This window comes from Monodelphis domestica, chromosome 1 (assembly GCF_027887165.1).
Source record: "Monodelphis domestica isolate mMonDom1 chromosome 1, mMonDom1.pri, whole genome shotgun sequence".
Lineage (NCBI taxonomy): Eukaryota > Metazoa > Chordata > Mammalia > Didelphimorphia > Didelphidae > Monodelphis > Monodelphis domestica.
The window spans coordinates 663,553,126-663,576,690 of record NC_077227.1 but is presented as its reverse complement, the minus strand read 5'-3'; the positions used below and the strand labels follow the sequence as shown (position 1 = coordinate 663,576,690).

Below are 23,565 nucleotides of genomic sequence, written 5' to 3'. Positions count from 1 at the left end.
TGTTTTGCTTGCTAGATTAGTCACGCACTCATAGGGCTCTACAGGTGTATGCTGCACATTGGAACATGCTGTTGAATTCCATGGAAACACTTAGTAGGGTGTGGTCAGAGTGTGGGGGAGGTTGATCAGGAACAGTCATCAGTTGACTCTTTAGTAATTTTCTTTTTTGAAAAATAAAGATGTCAGCTGTCCCTTTTTGCAAGACATTTAATTTAGAAGATTTTCCTGAAATACTTTGTTCCTGAAATAGACAGAACTGTAGGCCGATTGTGTCATTTCAGTTAATCAAAACAAGTAGTCAAATTAGTCTCTTTTATTTTTTTTAATGAATGTAATTTAACGGTATTTAATTTGCATACAGGAAAGTTCACCTGGAAAAAAATCTGCATTATAGCACTTTTGTAAACCTCAACAAAGCCCTTCATTAGGAGACCTAATTACTTTTCTCTACCTACTCCTGAGGAGAAAAGCTATCACAGTACCTGCTCATTCATTCAGACAAGAAAGTGTGCGTGGTGGTTCAAGCAGAGACATGGGTTTGAGATTCCCGTGGCTCTCTTCTTGCTGGGCGATTGTGGCAGTCTTATACTTAGAGCGGCTCAGATAATCTGAGTTCTCTTCATGGTTCTGCCGCTTTGGGCTTTCAGGGAATATCACTTGGGCCTTGTTTGCTTCAGTTTTCTTATTTATGTAAAACTGGGCCTGTGATACCCTTCACTAGAGTTCTAACTTCTTCCAGCAACTAGTATTCTGCACTGAACTCTAGGAAATTCTTGTATCTAGTTAAAGGAGTTAGACCTGCTCCTTGGAAACCAAGAATCAAGCTTTGGAGAAGTCTATGTCCCCTCGCCCCACTTCTTCAGAAAGGCAGCAGCTCCATCAGGAGTTCCTGTAAGAGTGCCTGTTTAGTGTCTATATGAGGCCTGACTATACTATAGTCTCCACTTGGGTTCATTGTCCCTGTAAGTGAGCAGGAATTGCATTGACTGCTGGGATGAGAACAGAGGAAAGATGTTTCCATGCCAGCAGTGACCCAAGTCCCTTTGCCAAACTATAGCCCTTGTGGTAAATTTGCAGGTTTATCCCCTGGAAGCCCCTGGGAGCTGTGGGGGAAGTAGAATAATTTTCAACCCAGATTAGAAGATGAAAAGGGGCAAAGGAATAAAAACTTGTGGGAGGAAAGCTATGCCCCCCTCCCCTGGTATTCTGTGCACACAATATGAGAAAGGTCAATTAAGAGAAATGAGGTCATCACAAAATATTAGAAAAAGGGCTTTAGAGAGCAAATGGTATAATTCTCTCATTTTACAGACAATGAAGCTGAGGCCCAGAAACAAGAAGCAACTTGGCCAAAATTGTGTGGAAGTAAGAAGATATCTGTCAAATATAATTCAGGCCTTGTGATTTCTACTCCATTATTCTTTCTACTATCTCATGTTGCCCCTTAGAAGATGCCATAAAATGCACATTTTTATATTTACAATTATACATACATGTGTGTATATATTTTTCTATGCATATGTATAAGGATATATGGCCCAGAGGCTTGGCCATACAGCAACTAATATTTTTTAGTCAAAAAACTTATAAAGATAATCTGCTAAAGGGTGAAAAGAATTTTATTCTCCTCCTGACACGCATGGAACTAACCTCAGATTCAAAAATACTTTACCAGTAGTTCACAACTGATAATTTCTATCAATTTAGACAAACTTTGAATAGTGGTTTAATGATGTAATATCATTCTAAGACTAGACTAGCTAAGGAGGGAGACACTAGAAGTTGGCCAAGCGATTAAAAATTTTTAATTGGAGGTGTGGCAAGGTTGCAGTCAATATTGGTGTAGACAAGACCCACACTGTTGAAATCGTCTCCTTTTAAGTAAAAAAGAGATAAAAATACAGGTAACCATTACTCTACATATTATTCTTAACTGTATCCCGTAGATGTGAATGATATCATCGCAAGAAACCAGAAGGAAGGTGTTTTTAAGACTCAAGCAGTATCAAGCTGGTAAGATACTTTTAATTGTGAAAACATTCCAATGTATTCTGCTCATTTTGGTGTTGTGGGTGGGTGAATTAGTGAACAGAACTGTATTGGGAACTCTGTGGGCTGAGATTATACTAAATTAAGTGATAGGAAGCTTAATTGGTAATGTTTTTATGAATGAACTTCTTGATGATGTTTAAGAAGACAAAATAGAATTCTTTCAAATTTTGACCTGAATGAGTAAAGATATTCATTCTTGGCAAGAGTCCATTGATACATATAAAAAAGCACATATATAAATACATGTATACATGTATATTGGAGAGAGATATTTTTGCACATTTTTTTCATAGAAAAAATAGATCATGGAAACAATCAGTTATGGAATCCAAAATAGACTAGTATAATATAAATCGCCTGTTGATGCATTTTTACCATAGGCATTATTTCCAGTATTTGTTTGTTTGTTTGTTTAGCCACACATGAATCTTCCAACATTTGACATTTTGAGTTTCCTCTATGTCCAGAATGCTTTTCTTTCTCCTGTAGAAAATGGGTTGGTTTAAGCTAATAGTGCTTAAAAGCTGAAATGATTGACAATATCAGACTAATGGGAAGTAGCAATGACTCTTACTCATAAGTGGGTAAATATAGTCTGTGGCTTTAAAAATGTCTCCTTTATTATGATACTTAAGTAGGTTGACTGGAATGTGCAATATTTCTCATTATTCTATACAAAATTGAAAAAGACCAATAATGTATCCCTGTAGCCTTAAGCATGGACTAGAGAAAAGAGGGAAGGTCAACCCTTAGCTATATATTCCCTTCATTTATAAGACAGTGCTAACTACAGAATGGAGATTACCATACACTTTTGTATGGGACTTCATCTTTTGTCATGATTTCAAACCTGGTCTTTTAGTTATCAATCAAAAGCACATTTTCTACATTGTCCTCATTTACATTTATCTAATGCTTAAGGTCATTTGTGACCATTTGAGTGAATTTCAGCATATGGAATCAGTGAATAATAGATTTCAGCTCCATGCTGTGAAGAAAGATTGTGTTTTTACAAGGCATAATGTTGTTTACTGGGTGTTAATAATCACTAATTAATAAACATATCTAGACTTCTAAAATGTTGCATTTTAAGGGATAAAAATGTCAAGTGTTTAACTTGGTAAGTGCAAGAGCATTTTCTGCATAAAATAATTAAATCACATACAAAATGAAATGTGGTGACTCAGCCCAGAGCACATCCAAAATGCTCAAAATATGAACTTTTCTAGTCTTTAGCTTTCCATTTCTAAGACACACTTCTGAGATAGAAGGCGACATAAACCTATGTACATATATTGTACTAGTTAGGGCCCTCCATGATGATGACTTTACTCTCTTCTCCCATAATAATCATGGTCAGTTTCTTCTCTCTTAACCTCGGAAAGCATTTTGTCCAGACTCTCCTAAGGTACTTGCCCAGAAAATAGATGGATGAATCAGGCCCTCAAGTGCCCTGATCTTATATTAAGAAGATACTTGACCACTTAACCTTCAAGAAGCTAAGAGGAAGCTGCCTACTGTTGCTGTAATGTCTGCCTTACCCTCATAACCACTGCTTTCACACCCATATCCAGGATGATAAGATGAAAGCATTAGTTCTATGAGAGAAGAATGAAAAGAAACATTTTACAAAAGAGCTAAGATATAGTATAGTGTTCTTTTTTAGTGCCTCAACACATCTGTAGAATTCCTCCTCCAAATTGGAGGTAGGAAATAACAGCAGCTACAAATAACTAAGAGGTATTTACCATAGCTACAAAGCCCATATGTGAGCCATATATTTCTGCTATTAAAAAAATACTTCAAAGCTTGACATGGGAGGTTTGTGATGGCAAAATGTCTCCTGTAACTCCACCCATAGGGAAGAAGAACAAGAGGAAAGTAAAATTGTGATACCAGAAACATAAATATAAGAAATACTATTTCTACAGTAGAATGAATGAACTGCCTGTGGAGAATATTTTTGTTCATATTATACTCATTAAATAGAGAAGGATCTCTGCCTTAACTGTTAGCATCTCTCACAATTTCCCACTCTTCCTCCATATATCATAACAGAACCCTTCTCTAATAACCATTTTTATCTAAAGTAACTTTCTTGCCCTTCACCAAAAACTGTCTAGATATCCCTACCCTGTTCTAACCCCATGTTATCTTTTGGATATGTATCTACACCCTTAAACATGAAGGCTGTTGTTCATTCAGCCAGTATTTATATCATGACTACTATGCACAAAACATTTTGCCATAGGACAAGATAAACAAGAAACTATATAAGATAGTTATTAAAGATAGCCAGTAAAAGAAGTGACATATACAGGGACAGTTAACCACTTACAGAGTAGAAAGTCAAATGCTTAACTGCCTTAAAATGTCTCTGAAGAGTCTGAATGTTCTTAAGGAACCCAAAGTTTCTGGCATTTGTATATCATCAAGTCTTTCCAGTTCTGAGTATATCTTTTGCTAGTTAGCCCTAGTTATCTGCTACCTTTTGCTCCTTTCACGAAATCAGTCTAACCCAGTGCCTATTTTTGTTGTTGTTCAGTCATTTTTCAGTCATGTCTGACTCTGCATGACCCCATTTGGGATTTTCTTGGCAAATATCCTGGAATGATTTGCCATTTCTTTCTCTAGCTCATTTAACAGATGAGGAAACTAAGGCAAACAAGATAAAGTGGTGTGCCCAGGGTCACTCGCAGCTAGTAAGTGTGTGAGACTAGATTTGAGCTCAGGAAGATGAGTGCCCATTTAAATTTTTTAATGTGCTATTTAAGAAATGAGGTGATCTTTCTATAAAACTTAGATGTGAAATGTCAGAAATGTCATATTGATAGTGGTGAGATAAACCATTCAAAATTCACAAATGAATATGAAGTTCATTATAACTTGTTAGCCTTCTTCAGAATATAATCTTCAAATCCAAATAGGCAATTTGAGATTGCTCCTTGGTCTCTATTGCCATGATGTTTAGATTATGTTATTCTCTTTTAGAGAATAGAGAAAGAGCTGGTTTTCAGTAGGGTTTCAGTACACATGTTGAGAAACAATCAGGAAATATGTAGTCAAACAAAGTAGAGCTTATAAGACCCAATAGCAGGCTTTCAAGATCCAATAGCCTCAGACTCTAGCCTATTGATTTAACCTTATTGTCTAGAGAACAGTCGTGGGTGTTATTGTTATATAGTTTACCTAGATTTTAGAGAAGTTGAAGAAACCTCTTTCTTATTTGTTACGGATGAGATGACCACTTGGGCAGATTGTGAATTGGTTGAATAGCCTGATCCAAAGAATAGTGGTTCCATGTCAAACTGGAAGTTTTCAGATGAGGCTCTGTATGAATCTGTCTTTGGCCTTGTGCTATTTTAAATGTTTGCCCATTTTCAGATAAAGGGTAGTATGGTTATCAAGTAAGGTAAATCAGCTGACAGGTTGGATGGCAGTTAAAGTCCAAAAACATCTCAATTGGATAAAACAATGGGCTACCTCTAATAACATTAAATCAAAAAGAAACAAAGTCTTGTTCTTGGGTTTTAAAAAAACAGTATAATTGTATAAGATAGGCTACTTCATCTGAAAAGATCTAGAGATATGAAGTGGACTGCAAGCTTAATATAAGTCATGAGTGTGATATGATAGTCAAAAAATGAGCACAACCAATTACATTATAAGAAACTTAATATTAAGAATACCTTAAGAGATTCTATAAATCAATTTCCTATAACATACTACATCTTCATAGAGATACATTTGACTGAGATATATAGATAATTATATCATGTCTTTGTTTATTATGAAAAATTATTTAACTGCGATAGATCAAAATACCAGAGCCAACTAATTAAAATCACCTAAGAGCCTTTAAGAGAGAAATGGAAGAAGGCAACAAGAATTTATTATTATGAAGGAAAACAAAAAGAAGAAAAAAAGAAAAGATATGCAAGAATTTTTTAAATCAAACTTTACCATCAGATAAGAGTCTCCCTACCAGAGGTATTCTAGTAAATGTTTAATAATGAGCTCACTGGGGAAAAATATATATACAGAACAAACTTGAATGCTTAATCTGTATGCTTTTGTTAATTTTTAATTTTTATTTTTTCCAATTACATGTAAAAATAAGTTTCAATATTCATTTTAAAATATTTGAGCTCCAAATTCTTTCCCTCCCTTATCTCCTCATTCCTTGAGAAACCAAGCAATTTGATATAGATTATTAATGTGTCATCATGCAAAACATATCTCCATTTTAGTCATGAGCATAAGAAAACAGTGAAACCCAAGAAAAATGAAGAAAGTTTTTTAAAGTATCTGCATTCAGATTTCATCAGGTTTTTTTCCCCTCTGAAGGTAACATCTTAAAGATAAATCTTTTGGAATTTTCTTGAATTTTAATATTGCTGTAAATAAGTGATTCATAGTAGATCCTTATACAACATTGCTATTACTGTGCACAATATTCTTCTGGTTCTCTTCACTTTACTTTGCATCAATTCATCTAAATCTTAAGTTTTCTGAAATAAATCTTACTCCTCGTTTCTTATAGCACAAAAGTATTCCATAACTCTCATAGACCACAATTTGTTTAGCCATTCACCAATTGATAGATATCTCCTCAGTTTCCACTTCTTTGCCACCACAAAAAGAGCTGCTATAAATAGTTGTGTCCATATAGGTCCTTTTTCTTTAAAAAAAAAAAATCTTTTGGATACAGACTTAGAGTGGTATTGCTAGGTCAAAGTTTATGCACAATTTTATAGTCCTTTCTGCACAGTTCCAAATTGCTCTCCAGAATGTTTAGATCTTTTCACAACTCCACCAGCAGTGTATTAGTATTCCAATTTTTCTACATCCCCTCTAATATTTGTCATTTTCCTTTTCTGTCATATTGACCTATTTGATAGATGTGAGGTGGCACCTCAGACTTGTTTTCACTTGCATTTCTCTAATTAGTAGTAATCTGCATTCTTAACATTTTCCCATTATCATTACTTTCTTAAGTCTAGAAAATCAATAAAACTAATCAAGTATGATTTGCAGCATTTGAAAATTTTGAAATGTAAATGCTCACGTAGAAAATTTAATAGCAGACTCTTGTGAGCCTGTTGGAGTTGATTCCACCACACCCCTACATCATGATACAGAGGTGATCTATGCTAAGAGCAGCACATTTGCAAGAAAATTGAGATATTGTTTCCCAAAGTGTTTGAAAGAGGGGGAGATCCTAAAGGTCATGGAGAAGAAAATCTCAAACTTTATTATTACTGAAAAAGGGAACTTGAGAGAACATCAGAAGCTATCTGCCTATAAACCTACTCTCCCATCTAAATAATATGTGTATAAAATCTATATACAAGTAAATTGAGAGCATTCTCAATGAAGATATTAGTTAAGTACAAGAAAGTCTTTGCAAACAATATTTGGGAGTGAACCTTATAACCATTTTACAACTGACAGAAATCTAGAGAGTACAAGATCATATTGTGCGCATTTGTTGATTAGAAAGCATTTGGTTCAATAGAGCAAAATACAGACTTTAAACCTTGCTTCCAACAAGGTATCTCCCATCCAGATTTCAGAATCATTCAAGATTCTTTGAAAGACATAACAATGAAATATCTGTGTTGAGCAACCCCAATAACAGACAAGACATAAAATAGGAAAACATGTTCACCAATGGTTTTTATCCCCATGGTGGAGGAGATTCATGATAGAATCCAAATTGAAAAGGGATAGAAAGTTTTCATTTGTTAATGGCATCGTTCTGGTTGTATTAAGCCAAGAAACATTGCAGAGCCTCTTGGAAGAGATCTATAACAATTTATAATTTGCCCTGATCATCTACCCAGGAAAGACCAAGTGGAAGAAGAATGCATTTTATCAAATTATGACATACAATCAAAAGAACAATCTACAGAGCTTGGCCATCAATATGGATGTCTGGGCAAACAGTAAAAATGGACAATGAGTTGGGCTCAGGATTAAAGAGGAACAGAACAGATCTTTTGCCTTCAATAAATGGCAGTTTCTTTTGACACCAAGCTTCCTATGGAAACAAAAGTCTATGATTTTAACACCAACATTCTAAACATTTGTATATCTATAAGAGAGGAGCACTACAGCCCTCAAAGAATTGAAAATGAATATCACCCAGGGGAAATAAGAAAATGAATAGTGAGTATGAGCAAGTTGTAATTACATAATTAATATAGAACTTCAAAGAAGAATGGTCAAGTCAACAAGAATTTATTAAATATCTTCTATGTGTCAAGTATTCTGCCAAGTGCTAGTGATATGAAGGAAGGTAAAAGGCAATCCCTATCCAAATCCATCTTCTATGATACAACTCAGGTCTTACGTCCCCAGTGAAGCCTTCTGTTACTACCACAGCCCCCACTTTTCTCTCCTTTCACTGAAATCTATAACATATGGGACCTGTATTACAGGTATCACAATATTTAATTATAAATTAAAAGTTTTAAATTTACTTTTTCTGTTAATATTATTTATATCTGTGCATGTATTTTAAATTAAAACATAAGGTCCTTCTAGCCAGGAAGCTTTTGTTTTGTTTTGTCCTTGTATCCTAAATCCCAGCACCTTACTCTTGTAGGCACTTAATAAACATTTATTGAATTGTGTTGTATTCTCAACTAGATTACGAATTGCCAAAGGTGATGTCTGTGTCTTCTTTATATCCTCCATAGTGGACACATTTTTTTCCTAAGGCTTATAGTTGTAGAGATTTGTACCTGTATTTATTTGGGAGTCACAATTCTAATAAATCTCATGGGGCCTAAACAGTTTTTTAAGAGCAAAGAGATAAATCAAGCTTTCTGAAGAGGTAAACAGCAATTTTATTTTATTAGATTAGTGACTTATTTTCAGGATGAGCTTCCCGTCAACCACAAATTTATGCACTGTGACCTATGGACATGCTGGTGATGAGACTCAATAGTAATCTTTCCTTTGGGTAGTTGGGAGGAGGAAAGGAGTTGCAGCCAATGAAGATAAAGGAGCTGAGGACTCTCTTTGGAGACTTTTTTATTTTTTTACTATAATGAACCCATGTTAATTTTACCAATTTCAGTTCCTAGTTTTAAAATCCATATGTGAAATTATATCATAGCCAAATTGCAAGGATGCAATTCTTGATGAAGCAATTCTTTCTTCAGTGGTTGTCTTGGATATGAGATACAAAATTATTCTGTGCTTTTGTCATTAACATAATAATGATCAAATCGCCAAGTTTATTGATAAAAGGGCAGGAAATCATGCCTGCTCTTCAGTCTTCTTACAGGAGAAGTTCCCAAAAGGACATTAACCAGTTTTTTTTAATATATTTTAAATGTCTGCATTTTCTTTTTCTGTTATAAAAGAGGGGTATCTGTTTTGAATACATCTCAAACTCTGGATAATAATTATTTTATATAGTGTGTTAATGTTTGCAAAGTTCTTTTAATTATAACCTTATGAAATAGGTGTTATTATTGCCATTTTACAGATGAGGAAACTGAGACTTAGAGAGGTTACTTATCCAGGGTCAAACTTCTGATAGATATTGAAAACCAATTTATTCTCCTTGCCTTCTCCTAAAAGAAGCAATATATGGCATAGTGAGAAGAGCACTGGAGTTGAAGCCAGAAGACCTGAGGTCAGATTCAGGCTTTGCTGCTGGTTTCTAGTGTGTCCCAAGGCAAGTCACTGGAACTCTGTGGGCCTTGGGTTCCTGGTCTGTAAAGGGGCAGCTTGATGTCACATTGGGGCCATGTAGACCTGAGTTAAACTCTAGGCTCAGACACATATTAGCTATGGGACCCTGGGTAAGTTACTTAACCTCTTTTTGCTTCAGTCTTCTCAACTGTAGAAAGAAGATGATAATGGCACCAACCTTACAGGTTTGTCATGAGGTTCAAATGAGATAATAATGATCTCATTTTTATAAATTAAACATTTGTAAAATTATGAATTATAAAGTGCTTAGCAGAGTGCTTGGCACATAGTAGCTATTAAACAAATTATAATTATTTTTGTTATCTTGTGAATTGGGTTCGACAGCTTCTAAAATCCCTTAGTGATATAGATGATGACTGAACTGTGTATTCCTTGATATAGGAAACTCCCTTTATCAACCCAAATCAGCATCCTCTCTTCAACTTAAAGTGTTAGAGAGTTACCTGAGCAATTAGAGTTTAGGAGATTTACCCAAGACCATACCACTAATATGCAGCAGAGGAGGCATTTGAACTCACTTTTTCCCTTGGCTTCAAGGCTGGCTTCCTATTCCTCACATCCTGTCTGTATGCACTCACTTACAGCTCATAATCAACACTTCTAAGTACCCATGTCAACCACCCAGAATGATCTATTTCTATACTACGCCTTCATTTTATTTCACTCCATGTCCTGAGCACTGTCTCCTTTGTAATTCCCTTTACCTATAGTGAATAAATAGGATCTTTTCCTCAAAAACTCAGTTATAGTGAGTCTTTTGGCATGCTCATTCTTAGTTCTAATATGTTCTTCTTGGTGCAGGCCTCACACTTACTCAGAATAGGGCAGAAGCAGTCACAGACAGCCAGTCCGACTGCCAGAACTCCCAAGCCTGGTAAAGTCAGCAAACAACTGTCATTGACTGGGAGGAAAATCCCACATTTGGACTTTTAAACAATAAAGAAACTATATTTAATCTGATGACAAATTACTTTCCAAAGAAGTTTCTCAATATGTGCCCACTGAAAACTAAAATTGAAATTCATATCATGTAACTAAACTATCTTGGAGAGGGATCCCCGTAAAATTCCATCCCTGCCAAAGCTCAGAAGAGCTTTTCTTTTCTTAATCTGGGAAAGCTGCTTCGGACTTGGTAGGAAATAAAAGATTGCCAGTTCGCCAGAGATTGGACATGAACATACCTTAAATGTAAAGAATGAAAATGTTTGTTAATTTCCTGATTTAGGACCCAAAGGATACATGGCTGTAATTTATAATCCATTAGTTATGATTTTTGTTATTACTTTGTTTTGGTACCATGTAAGTTAATCAGCTGTCATGATCATAGAATCAGAGAAATCTGAGATGGAAAATATAATTAGTAAAATAATTAGTACCTTTCATTCAAGGATCTCAAAATTCTTTACCAATCCTCCTTACCCAGGGTAGAATATGTAGGTCACTAAGACAAGGTGGGCCAAATGTCAGGTGACATTTGAATCTCACTTTTGAACTCTGAATCACTTTTTCTTTACAGTTTCATGACAGTTGTCAAAGTCACACAGGGTCAAAGGTTAAGAGTTAGTCTCAAGGTCAAGCCAGTAACATACAATTGATAAACTAGAATACTCTCTGGGAGTTTTTCATTAAACTCACTAGCACTTAATTGATTTAAAAGGCCCAGCCTTCTATCCATTAAAACCAATTCTGCCTACTTATTCTGTTTATTTTACAGGCATCATAAACCTTCAGAAAAGGAAAGCAAATTATACACAGTCAATTAATTGTATGTATGCAGTTTATCTAATTTGCAATTATTTATAGTGAATTTTCCTTCAGGCCTAGCCCTCCTTCATCCTCCCCTCCTCACCCAGGTAGCCTACAGTTTACAAATGTATTTAAATATCAACTTAAATAAATATGAGAAAGGTAAATCTGTTCAAAGAAAATCAAATACATGTTTGTCTTATCTGGTCTTAGATAATCTCTGCCAATGTTACCTTCCATTTGTCTACATAATCAAGACTTGAAAAGTGGACTTTTGCTAATATAAGAATTTGGGATCCACTCTATATTTGTGTTCCCATTTTACAGATAAATCACATTATATTCTAGGAAAGGTTGAGATTTTCTCATGATAACCCAGTGAAGTTATAGTTAAAGGGTGAATTAAAATCAATATCTCTTGTTATATTAGAATGTTAAAACTTCTTTAATAATGAACATTCTTAATATTTTATTAACCTTTTATTAATCTCCTAATACCCCAGGCTACAAGTACATTATCAAAATGTACTCAAGGAACTCAAAAATTGTATTCTCAAAACACTTCCCTTCTGGGAGTAGTGACACACCCCTGTAGTCCCAAATATTACATCCTAATAAAGTTTTAGCACCAACTATGTGTGAAATGTTTCATGAAATATAAAGAACACAAATAGTCCCTGATCTCAAGGAACTAATATTCTATCAGGGAGATAGCATGCATCAATAAAGTACATACAGAATAAGTACAAGGGGGTTTGGGGAGAGAGGAAACACTTCATTAAGAACTTGGAACTTGACCTAAGTTTTGAAGGACATAAAGGATTCACAAGGCAGAGATGAGAAGGGGATACATTCTAGGGATGAGGAATGGACTGTGCCAAGAAATGGAGATGGACAGTGGAGTGTCAGATTGTTTGTTAATAGTTTGGAACACAGAGTAAAGGCAGGAAAATAATGATAAAATGGGTAAATAGAGGGGTTTAAAGTTAATCCTTATCATTTGCATTATTCCAAATCACATTCTAAAATGGCTGGCTGTTCAAATTCATAGTTCCATCAGTAATGCAGTGAGGTGCATTTTCCCACACTAGCTCCTACCTTAACTATTTCCATATTTTGTCATCTCTGAGAATTTGCTGGGTGTGAGATGAAATCTCAGTTGTTTTGATGTGAGTTTCTCATATTATTAATGATTTGAATTCTTTCATATGTTTATTAATAGTTTACAATTCTTTTGAGAACTGTTTGTATCTTTTGACCATCAATGATCTCTGAATTGCCTAATCTTATTTTCTTTTTTCAGTCCTCATCTTTCTTGATTTCTCTGCTACATTTGATATTGTTGACCATCCTCTCCTCCTGGATACTCTCTTTGGCCTTTCATGATACTACTCTCTACTGGTTTTCTTCCTACCTGTCTATCTGTTTCTTCTCAGTCTACTTTACTGATTCATCATCCATATGATGCCTTCTAACTGTGAGTGTACCCTAAGGCTCTTTCTTAGGCCTTATTCTCTGGAGAGAAAAGGTATAGAGGCACTCTTTCAGTGACCTCCTTAACTCTGATGTGTTTAATTATGGTAGCTACTGAAGCAGTGGATAGTTGGAGGCAACTGCTGGCACAGTGGACAGAGTGCTAAACTTGGAATCAGGAAGAACCTGAATTCAGATTTGGTCTCAGACAGTTACCAGCTCTGTGACCCAAGACAAGTCATTTGGCTTTTGATTGCCTCAATTTCCTCAACTGCAAAATGGAGAAAATAGTACCTATCTCATAGGGTCATTGTGAGAATCATAGTAGGCTCTATATAAATGCTTATTATTGCCTTCCCCCGCTAATTATCATTTCAATACTGATGATTTCCAGATCTGTATTTTAATCAATTGGCAATGCTTCAGGAAAATCTCTTTGGTATTTAACTGAAGGACAGTTTGTAGTAAAAAGACATGTGAAACAGGAGACTAATTAGAAGGCTATGGTAAGAGTCCAGGCAAGAGATAATGGTGAGAGCCTGAAAAGGGAAATATTTGTGAGAATAAAGAAAAGGTACTGTATATGAAAGAGTTTGTGATGGTCTAAATGATAGGATTTGTTAATGGATTGGATTTGTGAGATAAGAGCAAGTAAGCAGTTGAAGCTAGAAGAATGGTGGAATCTTCAATCATAATAGCAAGGTTGGGCACTATTTATAAGCAGAGGACAAACTGTGGGAGTAGAAACACCGAGGAAAAGCAACTGCCTGACTACAGCAGTTGAGGGGACATGACAGAGGAGAGACTCTAAATGAACATTCTAATGCAAATATTAACAACATGGCAATGGGTTCAAATCAAGAACACATGTGATACCCAGTGGAATCACGCGTTGGCTATGGGGGGTGGGAGGAGGAAAAGAAAATGATCTTTGTCTTTAATGAATAATGCTTGGAAATGATCAAATAAAATATTATTTTAAAAAAGACAAAAAAATAGCAAGGTTGGGAAGAGGAAAAAGTTTGGAGTAAAGATAATGAATTACATTTTGGACATGTTGAATTTGAGATGTCTGTTGTCTAGTTTTAGTCTGTCTACTGGTGATATGAGAGCAATCTCAGGAGAGAGACTAAAACTAGATAAACCAATGTGGGAATCATCTATAGAAGAGATGATAGCTAGTGATATCACCAAGTGAGAATATAAAAATAAAAGAGAAGAGAGATTAGGACACCTATGCAGGATTCTTACAGCTTCATTGTATATTGCTCCTCATTCTCCATGCTGTGATCTGGCTAAACTGACTTCTTTGTTCTGCATATACAGAACATCTCTGTGCCTTTGAAATAGCTATACTTCATGCATGGAATGCACTGTGTTTTTTCCTCTGCCGCACAGAGTCATTCTCTTCCTTGAAGATGCAGCTCAAGTACTACTTCTCTTGCTATATAGTATGAGAAGTTGGTCTATATCTAATATTTGCCATATTGCTTTCCAGTTTTCTCAACAGTGTTTGTCAAATATTGAGTTCTTACCCCAATAGCTGGGGTCTTTGATATTATTGAACACTATACTATTAAGGGTTTTTTGTTTCCAGGTATTGTGTGTCTAATGTATTCTTCCAATCAACCTGTTTTTTAATGAGTACCACATAGGGTTTTTTTGGAGGGGGTAGTATAGGATTATTGCTTTGTAGTTTAGTTTGAGGTATGCTTCTGTAGACTCCCTTCCACTTAAAAAAAAATTCTTTAGACTCTTAATCTGTTCTCCCTCCAGATGAATTTTATTATTTTTCTACCCCTATAATAAAATTCCTTCTTTGATTGGTATGGCACTGATTAAGCATTGGTAACTTTGGAGAGAGAAGTTCCAGTTAAATGATGAGCTCATAATCCAGATTGCAAATGGCTGAAATATGAGTGACAGAAGAAGTAATGAATGTAGACAGATTTTTCTAGGTGTTCAAGGAAAGGAGGAGAAATAAAGGACTGTATTTTGAGGGTATAGTGAAGACTTTTTTAATGAGGAAGACTTGGCTGTGGTTATACACATCAGGGAAAGAAATAATAGATATGGAGAGCTGGAAGATTAGAGAGAGTAGGGGATGACTTAAGGGGCAGTTATTAGAAAACAGAGAGGTATATGGGCTCATGGACATGTTTAAGGTTTGGCCATAGCAAGAAGGCCCACTTCTTTTGTCAGATAATGGAGTTAAAAGAGGAGAGTGGGTTTTGAGTTAAAGAGAATGGATGAAAACGAAGTTCACTGTAGATATCCTTTATTTTCACAGTAAAGTATAAGGAAAGGACTTGGGAGGAAGGGAAAGGTATGAGAAGCTTGAGAGAAAAAGAGAAGGTTTAGAATAGCCTCTATAGGGAGATAGAAAGTCAATTAGGGAAGGATTGCCTTGCTTCATTGAAGATCCAGATGGGGTTAGATAGCAGAAATTTTTTTAACCCTTACTTTCGTCTTAGAGTCAATACTGTGTATTGGCTCCAAGGCAGAAGAATGGTAAGGGCTAGGCAATGGGGGTTAAGTGACTTGCCGAGGGTCACACAGGTAGGAAGGGTCTGAGGCCACATATGAACCTAGGACTTCCCATCTCTAGGCCTGGCTCTCAATCCACTGAACCACCCAATTGCCCCTGATAGCAGAAATGTATCATGGTTTCCATCAGTTTAGAATTTTGATTTCTCTCTCCTGTTCAGCAACACAACACATAAAAATAGAGGAGGAAGATGGTAGAAATAATTTAAGGTTGGGTTTTGCAAGGTTTTACATGATATTAATATTATGTTGTTTTGATAACTCTTTTACAAGTTATACTTATTCAGCTATCTTCTCATTCTTTGTGAGATCTTCATCCAAGTTATATCTGTTAGAGATGGATAACCCCTCTACCCCATTACTCAAACTTAGACTGGATTTTCTTTTCCTTTTATATAGTTTCACTCTGTGATCTCTCTGCTCCCATGGATTCAATTATCTCTATGTAGATACTCATCATATATATATATATATATATATATATTTATTCAGTCTTAATCCTTTCTTCTGACCTTCAGGATCAAATCTCCAATTCTTTCCTGGACTTATTTGAATTAACTGCATGTCTTTTAGAAATCTAACTCAACATGTCCAAAATAGTTTCCCTCCAAACCCTCTTTCTAATTTCCCTATTATATTAAGGGCACTACCATATTCCTAACCCAGGGTGTTCTCTCCCATTTCCCATATTCAATCTCTTTCCAAGTCTTGTCACTTTGATCTTTGCACTCCCACAAATACCCTCTTCTCTCTCTGACACTGTCGCCGGCTTGGTTCAGGCCCTTATCAACTACACTATTACAATGGCCTGCTCTTTGTTCTACCTGCTTCAATTCTGTCTCCACTCCAGTCCATCCTCCATTCAACTGCCAAAGTGATCTCCCTAAAGTTCACTTTGATAACATCACCCCACTACCTTTCTCTCAATAAACTCTGGTGGCAACCTATTGCTTCTAAGAATAAATATAAAGTTCTCTCTTTGGCTTTAAAATTTTTACAACCTAATCCCTTCCCACCTTTCCAGTCTTCTTTCACATTTTACTACACTCTCATAATCCTTGACCCCACATAGGTTTTCTGAATACGACTTTCTCTCTCCTGATTCTCTTCCTACTTATCAGACCATTCCTCAGACTCCTTTTCTGCATCCTCATCCAGGTCATATCCAATAACCATGTTGTTCCACAGGACTCTGTCCTGGTCTGTCTTCTCATCTTCCTCTATGCTATTTCACTTGGAGATCTCATCAGCACCTATGGATTTAATTATAATCTCTGTACTAATGATCTCAGATCTCCGTATCCTGCCCTAACCAATCTGCTGACCTCAAGTCTTGCATCTCCAGTTGCCTTTCAGACATCTCAAACTTGTTATCCAATAGGCATCTTCAACTCCAAAACTAAACTTATTACCTTTCCCCATAAACTTTCTGTCCCTCCTACCTTCTCTGTTATTTATTATAAGAGAGCAACATCATCCTCTTAGTACCCCAGACTTGCAACTCAAGTGTCATCTTCAACTCTTCACTCCCCCATACCATATCCAAGCTATTGCCAACATCTGTGGATTTCACCTTTGCAATATCTCTCAATATCTGCCCCTTCTCTCCTCTGACCCTGCCACCACTCTAGTGCATGCCCTCACCACCTCATGCCTGCTGGTGGGTCTGCCTGCCACAGGTCTCTGATTCATCTAATCAATCCTACAATCAGCCACCAAAATGATTTCCCTAGAGCACAGGTCCAACAATGCCACCACCTACTCAATAAATTTCAGTGGCTTTCTATCAGCTAGAGGATCAATCAAAACTTCTGTCTGACATTCAAAGCCTTTCATAACCTATCCCCATCCTACCTTTCTAATCTTCTTACATGTGATTTCTCACCATATACTCTGATCCAGTGATACTGACCTCCTATCTATTCCATGAATAAGTCTCTCCATCTCTTAGGTTCAGACATTTTCTCTATTTCCCATGTCGTATCCTTCCTTATCTCTACCTCTTGGTTCCATTCAAGTCTCAGCTAAAATACTACCTTCTGCAAGAAGCCTTTCCCTGTTCCTCTTACATTTTTCCATCTTACATTCCTCTAACATTTCCTCTCTAAATGACCTCTAGTTTACTCTGAACATATTTTGTGTGGACATAGTTGCTTGTGGTTGTCTTCCTTTTTAGAATATGAGCTCCTTGAATTCAGGGATTGTTTTTGCATTTCTTTGTATGTACTTAACATGTATGTACTTTGTATGTACTTAACTTAACCCAGCATGTATTAAGTGCTTAATAAATGCACATCGACTTGACTAGGAAAATTATTTACTTATTAGGGAAATGCCTTTCTGCCTTACTCAGACTGACTAGCCATAGAATCATTGCTAGTATGGTGGTATGCAAGTGATGTGGTACAGCATATCACAAATAACACAACTCTAACCCATTTCTTTGTGTCATTCCTACAGCCACCATTTGTAAATGTGGATTCATATTTGCCTCCTTTATCTTGGTATTTTTTCCTTTGGCTCTGTTTCTCTGATACAGAATATATTTGTATTCTTCCTTAGATAGATAAAAAATGCCTTATGTTCATTGGACTTGAATTGTAGTATATAATCCCATGCTCACTCTCTTTCTCCCATTGTCTCAATTTAAAAGTTTGGTATTGCTCACTGGATAGAGTGACAGACTTGGATATGGGAGGTCCTGGGTTCAAATCTGAATGCAGACACATCCTAGCTATGTGACTCTGGACAAGGCACTTACCTCCCATTGGCAAGCCCTGAGTGCTCTTCTCCCTTGGAACCAATACACAATATTGATTCTAAGCCAGAAGATATGGGTTTTAAAAAAAAAAAGTGAAGTTGGGGCAATGATAATGTGGGAAGAAGGGAGTAAATTAAAATGTAGTGTACAATAAAATCAAGTTTATTATGTAAGTTAGAGCAACAGAATTAGTATTCTTTTCTCACAGCGTTAAATTCTCATCTGCTAAAGTCACCTGGTTTGTTGCTTTTGCATCATGTTCAGTCACGTCTAACTCTTTGTGATTCCATTTGGAATTTTCTTGGCAAAGATACTAGAGTGGCATCATGCCATTTCTTTCTCCGACTCATTTTACAGATCAGGAAACTGAGTCAAACAGAAGTTGCCCAGGATCACACAACTTATAAGTATCCAAGTTTGGATTTGAATTCAGGTCTTCCTGACTTCAAACCCTGTACTCTATCCACTGCACCACCTACCTGTCCTTAGTTTGCTACAGTTGTAATTGATAAAAATTTTGTAAAATACATGGGATGGTCAGGAAGTGTCAGTCATGATAACTTCTGTCTCTCCGAATCTAATTTCTCTAAGTTAGCAATGTGTTCCTGGGTAGAAATATGTGGTAACAAAAGGCTTTTTTTTCTCTTCAGTGTTATTATGTATAGTAAAGTAAAGGTATTGTAATGTAGTATATAAAATGCTTAGAGGAAGGAAAATCTGAGTTCAGTCCTGCCTCTGACACTTACTAGTTGGGTGACCATGGGCAGATCACAGCCACAATCAATTCCCTAGGATTTATCAACTAAGTCATATGTGATTATGACTATCTGTACCTTGCTCCCATGCCCAAGCCTTACTACCACAGGTCAGACTACCTTCTTAATGTTTCCATCACAGACACTAGAGCCTTCGTCATGCTGTTCCCTTCACCAACAAAAGATTCTCCATTCTACCTGTCGAATTCCTGTCTGTCATTCAGGTTCCTTTGCCATGGAACCCTATCCCAGTTAATGCAGGCCACATTGACCCTCCCATTCTGAACTCCTAGATCACAGACCTAAGTTGCTTTAGGAACATAATTATGTGCCATATCATAGTTTTCTCTGATTTTTTCAAAGGAAGGTCTGACCTTTTTGACAAGATTAAAAGTCCTTTGAGGTGGCAGAAAATCTTATGGTTCCCTTTTAAAACCTAGCATATGATAGGCATATAAAATACTTTGTTGGCTAATATATACCTTTTAAATTACAATTATGCTTTTAAGTCAAGGTTCCAAAAATTAGTAGATAAATGATCAGAAGTTCCTAATAACCATGCAACTATTTAGTCTATGAATTTAGTTGTGAATTTAAATCAGGAGAATTCTCTGAGAAGTTCAAGATATCACACAGCGACCCCTTAAAACACAGCACTTTTCAAATCCCACAGATAATTGAGAGATATTGGAGGATGAACTAGTGTAAAAGAGCAACATATTGAGGAAGGATATGAAAGGAATGAGAGAAGCAATCCCCAAATCTGGTTAATGAAATAAATGACGTGAATGTGTACTGTGAAATTGTTTTCAATGCAGACATAGACATTGAGGCATTCGATGAAAAAAAACTGGAGTAGCTGATGGAATGCTCTGGAAATACAAAAGCTTTTTATAAATATGAAAGAAAAGCAATGATCTATGCTAGTCATGGAATTACTTGTCTTTTTGATAGTTCCAAGGTTTGTTTGTGGGTTTGTTTTTTTTTTTGCATTTGGCAAATATGATCAGCAATTATGTTAAGATTTTCATTTCACCAATAAAAAAGCAATGCCTTTTATATAGTAGAGTTACCAAATAGATTCATCTTCCCTACAACTAGAGCCCCACAATTATAATAGTACAATACATGGAGAGAGACTTTAACACTGAGACTACTAGAAAAGACATCCTTCGAAACTCTCTTTAGTCTGAGTTGTTTGTGATCTACACAATTAAGATCTAAACCAGGTTGAACCTGTCTAGTTTCAGTTTTTATCACAAACTAGAAATCCCAGCCCTTTGTCTTGGGCACATTTTAATACATCTGGTTTTTTGGTGGTGTTTTCTTTTTTTTTTAAGACACAAAGTAGAAAATAACTTGGAGATGCATTTGGCTTTCATTTTCAGCTTGAAGCCCAAAACTCAAATGCAGTATGAAAAGTCTTGAGTTATAACATAATTAGCTTCCTGTTCCCATGGTGTTGAATTCTAGCCTATTAAAGTCACCAAGGGGGCAGCTGGGTGGCTCAGTGGATTGAGAGCCAGGCCTAAAGATGGGGGTTCCTAGGTTCAAATCTGGTCTCAGACACTTCCCATCTGTGTGACCCTGGGCAAGTCACTTGACCCCCATTGCCTAGCCCTTACCACTCTTCTGCCTTGGAGCCAATACACATTATTGACTCCAAGATGGAAGGTAAGGTTTTCAATATAAATAAATAAATGAATGAATGAATGAATGAATAAATAAATAAGTAAATAAATAAGTAAATGAATGGATGGATGAATAAATAAATGAATAAATAAATAAATGAATGAATGAATGAATAACTAAATAAATACATACATAGATGAAATGAAGTCACCAAGTTCTAGTGGGAAGCTGGAACTGGTGGATCACCTGAGTTTGGCAGTTTCGAGTTACAGTAGGGCTAAAGCTAAATGGGCATCTGCACTAGCATGACTGTGGTTTGTCTCCAGGAGTAGGAGGGGCCACCAACCCTTAAAGAGGGTTGAACCAGTCAAGGTAGGAAGCAAAGCAGGTCAAAAGTTCCATGCCAGTCCATAGTGGTTTTGGGTCGGTGAGTGGCACATCCAGCTGGGGAGAGATAGGGAGACACAGTTTGAAGGGGGAAGAAAGGCACAGAAGAGAATAATACAAAATATCTGTTTATTGATAATAATCTCTCTCAGAATCTGATATCTGTTGGTCATCAGGGCACCCTTTGCAGGAAATATATGGAGACATCACTATTTTTTACATTAGCATTAATGCACATTATTTGCGTCTATATTAGAGTTAATACATATTATCAAATAGAGGCGGTTGTGGGGTATCAGATAGAGTGCTCAGCTTTGGAGTCTAGAAAATCTAGATTCAAATTCTCCTTCTGATATGTGAACACCAGGCAAGTAACCTAACCTGTATGTACCTCAGGCACTTGTTAGCTATACATGGTTTTCCCAACTCCTCTTAATCCTAGTGCCTTCTTTCTCTTAAGTATTTGTATCCTGTATGTAACTTGTTTGTACTCCTTTGTTTGCTTGTCTCTCTCATGAAATGGGGAGCACCTTGAAGACAGGAACTGTCCTTTGTCTGTTTTTGTATTCCTTGATCTTATCACAATGCCCAGCACAAAGCAGTTCTTAGTAGATACTTCTTGACTGACTGACCATTGCAATCTGCCTGAGCTACATGAGTAGAGATTTCCCACACCAGGAATTTCTTCAACTGACCACATCAGGATTTGTCTTTATCAATATGTATAACAAGTCAAACCATCATTTGTCTTTTTCCAAAAGTCCGCTATGTATGTTTCTAATTGTCTGGGGATCTTTCGTGTGTCTAGATACAGCAGTATGATCTGCCTTTTGCAGGATTTGGTTATGTATGTTACTATATATGATTAGGTTAGGGATCATGTGGGATTACTCTGTACAATGCCATTTATAAATGTTGACATCAATGACTCATTATGACCAAGGCATTGTGGGTCTAATGACCCAACTTAGCATTGAATTTCACTTTTGGAAAGGTAGTGAGCCTATGCAGTATTAAGCCCAGCCATAGATAATTAGGCAGTGTGAGCTGAATCTTATCCATAGGGCCCTGGAAATAACCATTTATGAGCCAGGAGGCCAAGTCTTCAGAAAATCAAATACTTAATACAACAACATTCTTCATAGCACTTCAAGAAAAAAAAGAAATATTATTTTGCTTTAAAAAAAATCTCATCCACTCCAACGTCTGTTTATGCAAGTAGAAACTATTAGAAAGCTAAATTAAATTGCTTAAGACTTAACTGAGACCCATACACTGAATATGATCAGTTTGTTCTCTCTTTGCAGCATTACTAGTCCTCAGATCAATTAGTCAGTAGCCGTGCATTTCCAAAAAATCACCACCTTTAAAGGCTCACATGATTTTTTTCTATTAGATTAGAGAGTCCTTGGAATTAGCAATTGAGATCCAGAGTTCTAGTTTTCTCTGCTTTCTGGATATCTGAGACTTCTATTAGCTCCAGAGGACTTTAGAAGAGTATAAGGATTTTAACTTTTATCTACAAGGCTTGTTTATGTGCCTTCTAGGTAGGAGGGCTAAATATCTCTCCTAGGCACTTTCAAGATTGCATTTTTATCTGCCAAACCTTAGGAAATTTGCATGTTTCTCATTTTCCTGACTGAATTTTGAAGGAATTTGGGGGTTTATTAGAAAATGACTGATTCTCTATTTAAGCTTTTGGAGGTAAAGGTCTCTTTTCTTCCAAAGTAGATTAGAAAACTAGAAACCTCACACAAAGAAAAGATAAGGAAGTGTAGCTGTACAAGATCAAAGAAAAGCTGTCAGTTTGTTTTAAGTTACCATCAAACTGAAATGGGGAACAGGATGTTTCTCTGCAAATCACTCTTCCCTTGGAGGTAGGCGGGGGTCGGGGGTGGGAGTATCTTTGCAATATTTTAATAAATTGCAATGATGATCATAGTTACTAAGAGTCTCTTCACAGCAATCTAGGTGACTTCATGAATACTCAAGTTTTCCAGTGCACATTATTCATTATTCTGATTAATTTATAGTTTAAAACCTTCTCGCTCATTTCCAATTTGGTGTTCAGAATTAGTGACTTCTAAAAATTTCCTAAAGCCACAAGCTGCCAAGTAAAAGTTGAATTTTTTTTTATCCTTTCCCCTTAGACCTTGAAAAAGGGGACCTTTTTCATCAATGAAAAATGCAATCAACATGCTACAAACCCACATCATTTTATTTTTGCGATTTTATATTCTGGTCAGACTGGCAATACTTCAATTCCAGCACCCAGGTGCAAAGGTCCAGAACATCCAGAGAGATTCCAGTGACTGTGGTAACAAATACCCTCTTTCTCCCTGATTCACCTACAGAAGCCTGACAGCAGCTTAACTGTTATGTCTAAATAAAGCTGAAACTCTTCCTCGTCAAGGTTCAGCCTGAACAAAATACAGAATACACAGTCATGTTCTGAGATTTTTGTCATATACTCCTTGAAGT

At 36.3% G+C, this 23,565-nt stretch overlaps 1 protein-coding gene across 3 annotated transcripts in view; it reads left to right on the top strand.

Moving 5' to 3' along the window:
• The window catches only part of CAMKMT (calmodulin-lysine N-methyltransferase), a 529,198-nt gene that overhangs the window by 470,441 nt on the left and 35,192 nt on the right, over positions 1-23,565 (top strand). For all 3 annotated transcript variants that reach the window (XM_056822285.1, XM_007476878.3, XM_056822328.1), the window contains exon 7: positions 1,947-2,013. In XM_056822285.1, coding sequence (XP_056678263.1) covers positions 1,947-2,013 — 67 coding nt within the window. The remainder of the gene's footprint in view (positions 1-1,946; positions 2,014-23,565) is intronic.